Genomic DNA, 14,441 nt, shown 5'->3' on the forward strand with positions numbered 1-14,441 from the left:
TTTGTGGTGTTGACTGTTTGTTCGTGTGAATGTTGGGGTTTTGTGGTGTTCACGGTGAGTGTTAGTGTGAATGTTGAGATTTAGTGGTGTTTGATGTTATGTTAGTGTGAACGTTGGGGCTTTGTAGTGTTTCACCGTATGTTCCTGTGAAAGCTGGGGTTTTGTGGTGTTTGACGGTATGCTAGTGTGAATGTTGGGGTTTTGTGGTGTTCAGGGTGAGTGTTAGTGTGAAAGTTGGGATTTTGTAGTGTTTGACGGTATGTTAGTGTGAATGTTGGGATTTTGTGGTGTTTGACGGTATGTTAGTGTGAATCTTGGGATTTTGTGGTGTTTGACGGTATGTTAGTGAGAATGTTGGGATTTTGTGGTGTTTGACAGTATGTTAGTGTGAATGTTGGTGTTTTGTGGTGTTCAGGGTGAGTGTTATTGTGAAAGTTGGGATTTTGTGGTGTTTGACGGTATGTTAGTGTGAATGTAGGGGTTTTGTGGTGTTTGACGGTATGCTAGTGTGAATGTTGGGGTTTTGTGGTGTTCAGGGTGAGTGTTAGTGTGAAAGTTGGGATTTTGTAGTGTTTGACGGTATGTTATTGTGAATGTTGGGATTTTGTGGTGTTTGATGGTATGTTAGTGTGAATGTTGGGATTTTCTGGTGTTTGACAGTATGTTAGTGTGAATGTTGGTGTTTTGTGGTGTTCAGGATGAGTGTTATTGTGAAAGTTGGGATTTTGTGGTGTTTGACGGTATGTTAGTGTGAATGTTGGGATTTTGTGGTGTTTGATGGTATGTTAGTGCGAATGTTGAGATTTTGTGGTGTTTGACAGTATGTTAGTGTGAATGTTGGGTTTTTGTGGTGTTTGACGGTATGTTAGTGTGAATGTTGGGGTTTTGTGGTGTTTGACGGTATGTTAGTGTGATTGTAGGGGCTTTGTAGTGTTTCACTGTATGTTAGTGTGAAAGTTGCGGTTTTGTGGTTTTTGACGGTATGTTAGTGTGAATGTTGGGGCTTTGTAGTGTTTCACTGTATGTTAGTGTGAAAGTTGCGGTTTTGTGGTTTTTGACGGTATGTTAGTGTGAATGTTGGTGTTTTGTGGTGTTCAGGGTGAGTGTTAGTGTGAAAGTTGGAATTTTGTGGTGTTTGACAGTATGTTAGTGTGAATGTTGGGGTTTTGTAGTGTTTGACGGTATGTTAGTGTGAATGTTGGGATGTTGTGGTGTTTGACAGTATGTTAGTGTGAATGTTGGGGCTTTGTAGTGTTTCACCGTATGTTAGTGTGAAAGTTGGGGTTTTGTGGTTTTTGACGGTATGTTAGTGTGAATGTTAGGGTTTTGTAGTGGTTGACGGTATGTTAGTGTGAATGTTGGGATTTTGTGGTGTTTGACAGTATGTTAGTGTGAATGTTGGTGTTTTGTGGTGTTCAGGGTGAGTGTTTGTGTGAAAGTTGGGATTTTGTGGTGTTTCACAGTATGTTAGTGTGAATGTTGGGATTTTGTGGTGTTTGCCGGCATGTTATTGTGAATGTTGGGATTTTGTGGTGTTTGCCGTCATGCAAGTGTGAATGTTGAGATTTTGTGGTGTTTGACGGTATGTTAGTGTGAATGTTGGGGTTTTGTGGTGTTTGCCTGCGTATTAGTGTGAATGTTGGGATTTTGTGGTGTTTGACGATATGTTCATGTGAATGTTTGGGTTTTGTGGTGTTTTACATTATGTTAGTGTGAATGTAGGGGTTTTGTGCTGTTTGACGGTATGTTAGTGTGAATGTTGGGGTTTTGTGGTGTTGAGTGTGTTTTATTATGAATGTTGGGGTTTTGTGGTGTTTGATGGTATGTTAGTGTGAACGTTGGGGCTTTGTAGTGTTTGACCGTATGTTAGTGTGAATGTTGGGATTTTTTGGTGTTTGACTGTATGCTAGTGTGAATGTTGGGGTTTTGTGGTGTTGAAGGTGAGTGTTAGTGTGAATGTTGGTGTTGCTGTAAATGGTGTTTATCTTTCATAATAAATGTTGGTACGTGGTTCTGTTTTCTGGAGAATGTAGCTGTTTGTTGGATATTCATGGTGTTTGTTGATATTTTGTGGGGAATATTGGTAAAGGTTGTTGAATCCTGGTGACTGATGATTTGTTGGTGTTTAATTGTGTTGGGTTTTGCTTTGATGGTGGGTGACAGTGAATTTTGGTGTTTGAAGGAGCACACTGCATAAAAAGCTAAAGTGAAGCCCTCGGTCATGCTGACACTGTGTTTGAAGGAGGCTTTTGTGTGTGTGTGTGTGTGTGTGTGTGTGTGTGTGTGTGTGTGTGTGTGTGTGTGTGTGTGTGTGTTTTTCTTTGGAAAGAGAACAGGGATCAAATGTATTTGTGTTTGTCCAGTATAAGTGTTTTCTGAGCGAAAATTCCTGATGGAGTATCAGTTTGCAGTTCTATTGACATTTTTGGATATCAGTATCCAGGCTTTAGCTGGCACGCACGCACACACACACACACACACACACACACACACACACACACACACACACACACACACACCTATATAAACACCTTTTTACCACCAAGATGCATTCACACACCTGAAACTGGCAGCTCCTCAGCTGCATGTCTGTTCCTGCAGGCCGCTGCTCCTGCATTCAAACTCCCTTTAAACAAAAGCATGACTGACCCTCTGTTACCATGAGGACTGGAAGCCTGCCAGAATGAACACACACACACACACACACACACACACACACACACACACACACACTTTCCTCCTTGATCTTGTTCCCATCCATAGCTGAGCTCTGCAGTCCCTAATTTTTATTATTGCTAAAACCATTTACTTTATTAAAAACACATTTCACATGGAGAGAGAGAGAGAGACAGGAAGAGACAGACAGGCAGACAGATGGAGAGAGATGGAGAAGGGAGGGGAGAAAGGAGGGATAGATAGGGATGAAAACAGGAATAGAGAGAAAGAGGATGGATGGCTATAAAGATAGGAAGGGATCGGGAGGGGGAGGATTGAAAAGGAGTGGGATGGAGAGACGGATAGAAAGAGAAATGAGAGATAAATAAGAGACGGACAGAGACAGAGAGAGAGAGAGAGAGAGAGAAATAATGCTAATACTGAGCACTTGGATTAAACTGAGGGGGTGGAGAGAGAGAGAGAGAGATAGAAATCTACCCCAATGGAGTTGTTTTATACACAAATTTAGACTTCGTGTGTTTATTATATCACTGGAAAAAAAAGATTAATTGAGCAACAGATTTAAATTAAGAGCAGCACTACTGTTTCACTACTGAAGTGAAACAGTTCAACAGAAATGGACAAGTAAATAATGACATGCAGTCCTCGAAAAAAATCTCTCAGTCTTACTTCCCCAATAGGCGAGCAGCACCCAAAACATACTCGCCCGAAAAACAATTCCACTCGCCCAGAGCTTTATTTTATTTTGGAGAGGACAGAATGCAGTTGATTTTTTTTTTTAAATAAGTGTAGCAGCATCATTTTCGTAAATCCACAAAACCATAACACCAATATATGCAGATCCATTCAGAAAGAAAGAAGTTCTAGTAGCAGAGGAATTAATGATTTAGGGCATATTAACCTGTGGAGAGTTTTGAAAGAGTATAATAATAATAATAATAATAATAATAATGCTGGAGCTTTGTTTCTGTTATCAAAGGAACCCAGGCCTGTGCAAAATGTCACTGTTGAACCAGGTGTAGAAATGAACCTACAGTTCAACAGAGTTACACACACACACACACACACACACACACACACTGAACTTTCCAACAGCTGCACACGTGTGAAATGGAAATAAATCGACTCAGGCAGGAAAAACTATTTTGGATAAAATTGTTATTGTCCGTTACACACTGATCAACCTGTGTGACTCAGCTGTGCCTTCGAATCGAGAATAAGTGAAAAGGGAACTGAACATTAACCGTTTATTGAAATTATTATTACAAGAATGATTATAGTAACTGTATAAGTACAGCTACAACTGGAATGTGCCAATTTTGTTAGTGTTTGTAATTATTGTACCGACCATTATTAGATAAAATTAAAATAAAATCTCACAATATTGTTTGAAAGTCTAGAGCAAGATCTTTTATTTTACAAATAATAACACTTCAGATATTGTTTTAACAATAATAAGCATCACTGTATAAATGATAGATTGCAGATAGCTGTGTAATTACATGTCCTTGAGGTTGTTGAGACATGGAGGGGTGGGGATACCATTTAGCCCATAGTTTAGGTCAGAGCCCTTTGAGAGTAAATGCGTTGGCTTTCGCAACATTCTGTTCCCAAAAGCTGATGCTGGGAAAAAGTCTTTACACAAAGAAGGTTTTCTTGCTTCTGTAGTTTGTTTTTAAACTGTTCCTCTGTGTCAGGACTCTTCGGGAAAAAGAAGGTCTATTCCAACATGTAGCTAATGCTATCGCTGGGCCACAAATCTGCACCGTCACTCCAGTCGTTTTGAAGAATTTTGTACAGATCATAACCGCTAATAAACTCTGATTTCCAGGTATATCCATCCTGTGCTTCTTTCTGACTAAGATTGTCCAAGTAATCCGGTAGTAGAGCTTTTGTAGCTGTAGTTTTCTTTGGACAACAGCAACAGACGGCGGACATCTTCACTTGGCTTCAGTATGTGAACAGCCAATCAGCTGGTCCCGTATGTGTTTACGATTTTTATGTCACGATTTACAACCATTGGGAGACGCCCTTTGTCAGCTGTCCACCAATCACCGGCTCCCGTGCCACAATGGCAGTATGTTGATAAATATTTCGAAAATAAAAATATCATTATGAAATATATGAAACCATCAAAAGTAATTAAAAAATCTTATATATGTACTGGTTAGAAGTAAGGAACATTATTCGGTGATATCGTTTATTATTAACTCCAATCGTGATATGAAAGTTCCAAGTTTGACACCTGCCCGCTTCAACCGTACTGCTGGCACATGATGTCCTTGACCTTCGTCGTCCTTCGCCAATCGGTATAATTACGTCATTACGTGGACTTCTCTGAGCCGAGCTTTTCCAGTACATGCAAACACACGCATACTGCGATGAATTATATCCAAAAACAAGGACATTTGAAGGATTTCCTCAAAATGTTTTTTGTACTTTTATATATTGTCGTGTTGATGAATAAAACTTTTTAATGCATTTCCTGTGAAATGAGACGAGCTACTTTAGACTGGGTCCCTGCTCTCTTAGTGCCTGTGTTGTTTAGGTTGCCAGCACTAACTTTTGTCATCCGATCGGACGATTACCATTAGTTTTACTCGTCCTTGCACAGACTTTAGTCGTCTGGGACGATCGGACATGAGGTTTTTCGAGCATTGACATATTTATGTTAAACTCGTGAAATAAAAACACATTCATTTGCAAAATTTATTTAATGTAGTAATATGAACCTTGTTTCTTTATGTAAATGCTGAATAATTGACTTAAGTGGAAATTCTGCTCTTAATTTAAATGCATTTGATCCATGATATAAAAAACACTGTGAAAATGCCTTTGAGGTTGTCCCGATGGTACGAAAAATATGAACTATTGCCTCCTAGGGTGCCCCTGTGTGCAAGAAAATTGTAATGAAGTGCCCTATTGTGTGCTCTTCCAGTAGAGAAAATGTGATGAAGTGCCCTTTAGGCGCTCCTACATGCAAGACAATGTGCCCTCTATGTTACACTCCTGGTTGCAGCATCACTTATTTCCAGACCACATTTTTTTCCTTTCAACGTCCGAAACCACGTTTTTGGGATTTTAAGAAAGGTCAGATCTTGTAATTTTTGATCCTGGCATCCGATGTTCCCTTGTAAATGTGAAAATCTAATTTTCTGAGAACTCTATATTTCAGGCTCATGGTGCTTCTATTCTGTGTTCCCTCACTAAGAAAAAAAAAGGATTAAGGAAATAATCTCTCACTCACTTTCAATCGCTTTATCCACTTTATCCCAGTGAGGTCGGAATACACCCTGGATGGGACAGCAGTTCATTGCAGGGTACCATGATTTTATCATCGCCTGTTAACCTACAGGCGTGTTTTTAGGAGGTCAGAGGAAACTGGAGAACCTGGAGGAAACCTACACAAACAGTAAGCTGAGATCAGGATTGAACCCTGGAAACTCTGAGCTGTGAGGCAGCAACGATGCACTACCTTGAATAAGATGTGCTTGTTTATTAAATCTCCCCAAGGTGCAGTGGGTAGTGTTGCTACCTCACAGCTCCAGGGTTCCTGGTTTGATCCTGAGCGACGCTCTATGCTAAGTTTCTGGACATATTCTCCTTGTGTCTGTGTGGGTTTCCTCTGGGTTCTCCAGCTTCCTCCCATGCTTGTGCATGGATGAGTTTAAATTACCTTTAGGTGTGGGAAAGAGTGTGTGTTGTGCCCTGAAATGAACTCGCATCCCATCCAGGGTGTCTTCTCATCTCACTCTGAATATTCCCAGGATAAACTCTGCGTTTCCACCGTGACCTTGACTGGGAAAGAGCACTTGCTGAAGATGAATGAATGAATGAATGAATGAATGAATGTTAGCTTCAGTTGGAGGGTGTTTTGAGGTGTGATCTTTGGTGACCCCATGAACCAGAACCTTAAGAATGCTTTCACCAATTCCCAGGAATGTTGATATGCTTCTGTTTGAGGTGCATCCAGGGAAAATTTGGCTGTCGTTCATCAAAAAGGAAGAAAGAAACATTGTTGCTTTTTGAGAATATGATAGGTGCTGAAATGCTTTGCATTGAATGCAAACACACACTATCGGAAAGGGAAACTTTTTTTTTCCCCCACAGAGATCATCCGGGGGCGGCACGGTGGTGTAGTGGTTAGCGCTGTCGCCTCACAGCCAGAAGGTCCGGGTTCGAGCCCCGTGGCTGGCGAGGGCCTTTCTGTGCGGAGTTTGCATGTTCTCCCCGTGTCCGCGTGGGTTTCCTCCGGGTGCTCCGGTTTCCCCCACAGTCCAAAGACATGCAGGTTAGGTTAACTGGTGACTCTAAATTGAGCGTAGGTGTGAATGTGAGTGTGAATGGTTGTGTGTGTCTATGTGTCAGCCCTGTGATGACCTGGCGACTTGTCCAGGGTGTACCCCGCCTTTCGCCCGTAGTCAGCTGGGATAGGCTCCAGCTTGCCCGCGACCCTGTAGAACAGGATAAAGCGGCTACAGATAATGAGATGAGATGAGATGAGATCATCCGAGTGTCCCCGCAGAGTAATAAATACACCCCACACACACACTCATGCACACTGATGGAGAACTCCATTTAAAGCAATTAAAGTGCACTCGAACACACTGCTAAAGTGCTGATGTGGTCAGCGCTTAATCTATCCTGATCCATCTCTCTGTCTCTCTCTCTCACACACACACATACACACACACACACAGATACATTGTGATAGCGTCTAGCCTTCTCCTTCTGAGATGTTTCCCAGAAGAGGTGTTTTGAGATGGTGAATCGGCCCTGCATTGATCGCTTGCTGCTCTTTAAGTGCTGCTGGGAAAATTTGTGTGTGTGTGTGTGTGTGTGTGTGTGTGTGTGTGTGTGTGTGTGTGTGTGTGTGGTATTTTGCTATTAGAAGTCTTGCATGCGTTTGTGTGGTGGTCTGCCAGATACAAGTGTTTGTGAACGTAGTGCAACCACTATGACTCCAATTAAACGAGGCTGTGATGGAGAGGGGTGTGTGTGTGTGTGTGTGTGTGTGTGTGTGCGCGCATCAGACGGGTGATGAAGAGTAAGCAAATACACATGCTGTACCTTAGGCTCAAAACTAAAGCAAGCAGGTGCGCCGTTTCGAAAGGTATCGTACAGACATGTTTGTGTTCCTGATTACGCAAACCATGTAAATGTCCCTTTAAAGGTGGCCCGTATGGTCCAATTATGTGCTCTAAGTACAGGTACATGATGTATCCTTAAGTGTAGCACCCTTTGAAAAGTGCCTTTTTGGTACCAGGTCTTCTGAGTGGAAGTAAAGCCTTAAGAGTGGCTGCAGCATCTGAAAAAAAAAAAAAAAGCGATAACACGGTTACAGATTTGAAATTGAAGTCTGTCGTCTTCAAAGTAAAGGGTACAAGATGTACCTATCTGACAAGCAACTGTACCCCCAAAAGATGCCTTTTTGTCCTTGGCATCTGGACAAAGTGGTAATAATTCAAACCTTAGAAAAAATAGATGTAGAAAACAGTGTGTTTGTGTCCTTTATTTTTTAGTTTCTCTAACTAAAGATACAAGATCTAAAGAGACTTGAGAGCAGTTACAGCATTTGTAGAGTGCAGTCCATCAATTCAAATAGAAGTCATGTTTTTCTCATCTTCTAGGTCCTTTAAGTAAAGATTACAACATGTATCCTTGAGAAAACCATAATTTTGACGAAAGATTGCACTATGAAAGGTAGTACTTTAATTTCTGAAAGTATTAAAGCTCGATGGCCTTTCGATTTCATAAAATCAGTGAAATTTAGTTCCCTCTGAAATGTGGTGATTGTGATATCTGTTTATTTCTGTAATATCTCAAAATATCAGGCCATTCTGTGGCTGGGAAGTTATTTAATTTGAGGAGATTAAAGCAAATAATGTGCATGAAATTGCTCAATTCGCGCAGTCAAGCAGACAGAGGAAGTCCATGTGTGTGCGCATGTGCAGGTTTACCTTCTTCTTCTTTTGGGTTTTACGGCAGCTGGCATCCACAGTGTTGCATTACTGCCATCTACAGGTTTACCTTTGAGCGTGCACTGACAGTTCCATCATTCTGTCGCTAAATGAACAGCTGGTCACGCTGAGGTGCTTGCTGAGCGCCCATATTTATTAGTTTGGTCCTGCGTTTCCTTTCCTTCGTATATAACATAACGTCTTTTCTTTTCGGTTTCTTTCCGTTACTGTAGTCGCTCTTTCACATTTCATTCGCACGCTCACGTCCTCCATTTTTCTCTGCTGTTTCAAATTTGTATCCCACAATGCCTTGCATGAACAGGGAAAGCCCACCACGTGATTCATGTGACGTCTTGAATTGGGTCATGGTGAAGCAGGAAAAAAATAGCGGAGAATTTAAGGCCATTTGGCCCTAAATTCATTAATTGTTCAATTTTTAAAAACCCTAAAAAAATTGGAAGTCTGTGATTTGAATTCAGTAGCTTACAGTCCACTTAACAAAAATAAATTGGGTGTTGGGAAAATTATTTTTATGACCTGCACTTGAAAAATCTGAAAGGCAGTCTACCTCTAATGATATGTAATAGTGGTTAAAATAACTTGTAAAAAAAAGTCTTTAAAAAACAAAAACAGACAAGTATAGGCACAGATATAATCTTGAGGTTACCAGTCCCTTGACAAGCAATTCTACTCTGAAAAGTACCTTTTTGGTCTTTTATTTAGTACTCAAGAGTCCCCAGAGCCTCAGGTTAGAAAACAGTCCTCAAGTCTGTCATCCTTTAACTAAAGATTCCACCACTTCAGCAAGGGATTGCACAATGAAAGGTACCTTTTTGGGACACTAATTTCTCAGTGTAAGTAATGTTTGAGACTAGCTGCAGCATCTGAACCAAGTGGTAACTGAAATAGTGACTAAGAAAGAGTAGAAAACAGGCACCATTGCTGGTCCTTTGATAGTACCACAGATTTGATAACTGAAAGTACCATGAAATGTTTCCTTCTTAGTACCTTTATTTCTGAGAATGTTATTAATACTTGGGAGTGCTTACAACAATGGAATTTAAACGGTAACTCAAACCAATTTGAAGCAAAAATCAGCAAAGTCGAAAACAGTCCACGGATCCTTAACTAAAGTTACAAGATGTATCCTTGATGGGACCACCACGATGACAAGTGAATGTACCCCCAAAGGTGCCTTTTTGGTACCTTTCTTTCTCAGAGTGAAAGTGGTACTCGAGTCGCTACAACATCTGAACCATGTGGTAAGTCTTTTAAAACCTGAAAAGCGGAAAACGGAGTACATTTGCATTTCATCTTCAGGGGCCTTAAAGTAAAAATTGGATTCTTGATGGTACCACTACCACAAGTAAAAGTACCCTGGAAGGTACCATTTTTCAGAGTGTACTGTGTACGCAGGAATATCTATAGCATCTGAACAAAGTGGAAATTGTATTAATGCCTGAAAGAATAGAAAGCAGTGTCCTTAATCTTCTGGGTTTTCTAACTATTAACTATTGGTACAGGGATCATGAGAAGGAACCACTATGTTAAGAAGTGATGGTACCCAAAAAGGTACCTATTTTGTACCTTTCTTTCTAAGACGTACTTGAGAGGAGCAACAACATCTAAACAAGTGGTAAGTCCATTCAAACTTGAAATGGAAGAGTAGAAAACAGAGTAGATAACCACCAATTTAACAAGTGCTTGTACCTCAAAAGGTGCTTTGTTGAGTACCTTTCTTTCTAAGCGGGTAAATAGTACTTGAGTGTGGCTACAACATTTGATCATCATGGTAAGAAAAGAGTCCCAAGGTCTGTCATCATACAGATCCTTCAACTAAAGACACAAGATCTCTGCTTGTGAGAGAGCAGCATTTGTCAAGTCAATATACCCTGTAAGGAACTTTTCTGGTACACTAATTTCTAAGTCTAAGTCGTACTCGAGAGTACCTACAGCATCAGTACAAGGTAATAACTAAATTCAAAACTATGCAAAGGATAGTAGATAACAGAATTCTCAAGTCTGTCTTCCTCTAGAGCTATGAATTAAAGGTAACACCAGTTCAGCAATTGATTACACCATGAAAAGTACCTTTTTTGTACACTTATTTCTGAGTGTGAGTAGTACTCGAGGTTAACTACTACATCTGAAATGAAAGGGGTAATTAAGCCTAAACCCTTTATCTTCTAGGTCCTTTAATTAGTGGTACAAATATAGCCTTGCCAGTACTGTCCTTTGATAAGGAATTGTACCTCAAAATGTGCCTTTTTTTTTGGTACCTCACTTTCTCAAAGTCTAAGTAGTACCTGAGAATGACTACAGCATCTGAACAAAACAATAACTCCATTTAAAACTGAAAAGAAAGATGAGAAAATATTTTCATCTTCTTGGTTGAGATGCATGCCTGAGGGTAATACCCTTTGACAAGATATTGCACCATGAAGGTACTTTTTTGCTACTTTTTTTTTCAGAAATAATAAATAATCTGTAAATAATAAATGCAAATAATACTTGAGAATAGTTACAGCATCTGAACCAAGTGGTGATGGGTGGCTTTATACGGGCCCGGTGCGATGGGCGGGCCTTTGGGGGCCGGGCCCGCCCATTTAGGCATTGTGGGCCCGCCCTAGTGTGGGCCCGCCCGCCCTGTCATAGGCTAGGGCCAACAGCTTAACACAATATTTAAAATAAATAAATAAATTGCAGGCTACTACAATTAAACACTTTTTTTTTTTTTTTTTTAAAAGGGCATAATATTAAAGAAAAAGTCCTTAATTTAAAATGTGTTAAAACTATTTGTAATCATCTGATTGGTTATTTCGTAATGATCCGGGTTAAATGGAAATGGTTTGGTTAAACGGAAATGGAAACACGCTCTGGCTTTTGGCGCAAGCACTGCTCTCTGCGAGAACTCCTTTTCCACTCTGAAGAACGTTTTCACCGACCACAGACAAAGCATGCTGCACACATGCAAGGCCAATTTGATCAAATTGGCATTTGAGAAGGACTTAACAAAAAAGTTCAGGGAGGAGTGGAGTGACGCTGTCTTGCGAAGATTCCACGCAGCTGCACATCGTCGCCTACCGCTTTACTGAGGGTGAGCTTGAATTTTTAATCACGACATAATAGTTATACTTGAGTTGTTGATTATAGTACGCCTACTGTATGGGCTACAAAATAGTTATACATGACACACTGTTTTCTTAACGTTTCGGCCTGCGCCCATCTCGTCAGCCCTGCGCTGTCATGCACTTGGCGTTTGATTTGCAAACTAAGCACTGGAGGTAAGAAACTGGTTTTGACGTTTCAGTTAACCTACACAACACATCTGTATTAAAGATTAATGTTGTCATGCTTCACAAAACTAGATTTGAGACATAAAACTTTTAATGCTCATGGTTTCACTTAGAAGGGATTCAGTGACTGCAGTTAGGCTTTGTGCAGGGAGGATGAGTGTGATGTAATCTTCTGTTGCGCACTCTTAATTGTAAATATCAATCTTAATTTGCTGTCAACATTGATCACAATCATCCGTTTGCGCATTCAGTGTTGGGTATTTGGAACGAGTTTACAACATGACTCGTGCGCAAATGGAATACTGCCAATATTCCGGATGAAACGGAATATTCCCTGCAAATGCGCACAGTGACGGACGGACAATATATAGCAGCGGAACAGGGTGTCTGAAGAGCTCAAAATACACCATTTTAGAGTGTTTTTTTTTCAAAAATTTCTTCCGGGGGAGCATGCCTCCGGACCCCCCTAGTAAAATTGGGTTTGCCGATGCGTGCCCACCCCCAGCCAGTGCAATGCCCGGCTACTAGACCGCTTCTGCTGCCGGGTCTGGCTTTATATGGACTGCAACTAGCTTGTGTGGATATTGCACTAGCATGCTGCTAGCAATAAAACCACTGCAACTGGCTGTAAACTAACATAAGGACATGCCCACTAGTGAGCAGCATTCTGTGTGTGTGTGTGTGTGTGTGTGTGTGTGTGTGTGTGTGTTTTATATAGTCCGCCCTCACAGCCCAGACTTTGATGGAGCATGTGTGGTCAGTAGAGGGGTGTGTGTGTGTGTGTGTGTGTGTGTGTGTGTGTGTGTGTGTGTGTGTGTGTGTGTGTGTGTGTTCCTTGCTGACAGGTAAACAGGGTAAATAATGAAGGGGATCCCTATCTTACTGCTTCACAGCAATACACACAGAGGCAAACACAGGTTACACTGATAGCTCTTGCTAGTAGCTGGAGCATTTAGCGCTGAGTAAGACATGACTGATACACACTCGGATACTGATACACACCATATAGTGATTTTTTTTTTTTTTCTGCAAGAAATCTGGTTATTTACTGCGATGATATTCCCATGCTTAGTCAGGTCCCTCTTCCTGCCAGGCTGTAATTGAATACGAATACATTATTCAGAATGAACAGATAGCGTGTTCAAAATCAGGGGGACCCAGGTATGCACAAGAGGGCGGATAGCGCTTTCCTCCAGCTGAATAATGTTATCCTGTAGGCTTGGGTAGTATCTGGTTTTTTTTCTTTTCATTCTTTCATGGTCCGGGTTCGAGCCCCGTGGCCGGCGAGGGCCTTTCTGTGTGGAGTTTGCATGTTCTCCCCGTGTCCGCGTGGGTTTCCTCCGGGTGCTCCGGTTTCCCCCACAGTCCAAAGACATGCAGGTTAGGTTAACTGGTGACTCTAAATTGAGCGTAGGTGTGAATGTGAGTGTGAATGGTTGTCTGTGTCTGTGTGTCAGCCCTGTGATGACCTGGCGACTTGTCCAGGGTGAACCCCGCCTTTCGCCCATAGTCAGCTGGGATAGGCTCCAGCTCGCCTGCGACCCTGTAGAACAGGATAAAGCGGCTACAGATAATGAGATGAGATGAGAGATTCCTTCATATTATCCTGACATTATTTGTTTATGTTTTAAAAAAAAGTTGTTAGCGTTAGCTGTCATGCACTGTAAACTCTGGAATCATTCAAGAGTAAATGGGGTCACCAGTGTGGAAGTTGATTGCTCAGGAAATGCAGCGACAACTCGTTGTTGAGTTAAAAAGATCACCTTTCGTTTATTTCAGAACACCACTCCACTTCCTCGTTGTCGAAGAGCACACAGTGTGAGCCCCCCTACCCCCACCAGTAGACTGACCTCTGGTGGTACGTGCTGTGCACTACATCACTTCAATATACAACCCCGATTCCAAAAAAGTTGGGACACTGTGGAAAACATAAATAAAAACAGGATGCAATGATTTTGCGAATTATTTCCAACCTATATTAAATTGAATACAATACAAAGACAAGGTATTTAATGTTCAAACTGATAAACTTTCTGGTTTGTTGGAAATATACCCTCATTCTTAATTTGATGCCTGAAACACATTCCAAAAAAGTTGGGAGCGAAAGACTGGGAAAGTTGTGGAATGCTCAAAAAACACCTGTTTGGAAAATTCTACAGGTAAACAGGTTAATTGGTAATTGGAAAGGCTCAGTTGTTCACAAGCAAGAATGGTGCAAGGTTCAACACTGTGAAAAACTGCGTGGGCAAATAGTCCAACAGTTTAAGAACAACATTTCTCAATGTACACTTGCAAAGAATTCAGGGATTGTATAAAGGATATTACTGCATGGGCTCAGAAACACTTTGGAAAATTGCTGTTGGTAAGCACAGTTCATCATTGCATCTACCATGCAAAATGAAAACCATACATCAACATTATCCAGAAACACCACCAAATTCTCTGGGCCTGAGTTTATCTGAGATAAACTGATGCAAAATGGAAACATGTGCTGAAGTCTGATGAGTCC

The 14,441-nt window shown here is 41.1% G+C and overlaps 1 protein-coding gene across 5 annotated transcripts in view; it reads left to right on the forward strand.

Moving 5' to 3' along the window:
- The window catches only part of nlgn2b (neuroligin 2b), a 76,560-nt gene that overhangs the window by 29,494 nt on the left and 32,625 nt on the right, over positions 1–14,441 (forward strand). Inside the window, exon 2 of one of the 5 annotated variants that reach the window (XM_060908963.1) lies at positions 13,683–13,700. The exons of the other annotated variants lie outside the window; for them this stretch is intronic. Within the exon in view, the coding sequence (XP_060764946.1) occupies positions 13,683–13,700 (18 nt within the window). The remainder of the gene's footprint in view (positions 1–13,682; positions 13,701–14,441) is intronic. 5 annotated transcript variants of the gene reach the window in all.

This window comes from Neoarius graeffei, chromosome 25 (assembly GCF_027579695.1).
Source record: "Neoarius graeffei isolate fNeoGra1 chromosome 25, fNeoGra1.pri, whole genome shotgun sequence".
Lineage (NCBI taxonomy): Eukaryota > Metazoa > Chordata > Actinopteri > Siluriformes > Ariidae > Neoarius > Neoarius graeffei.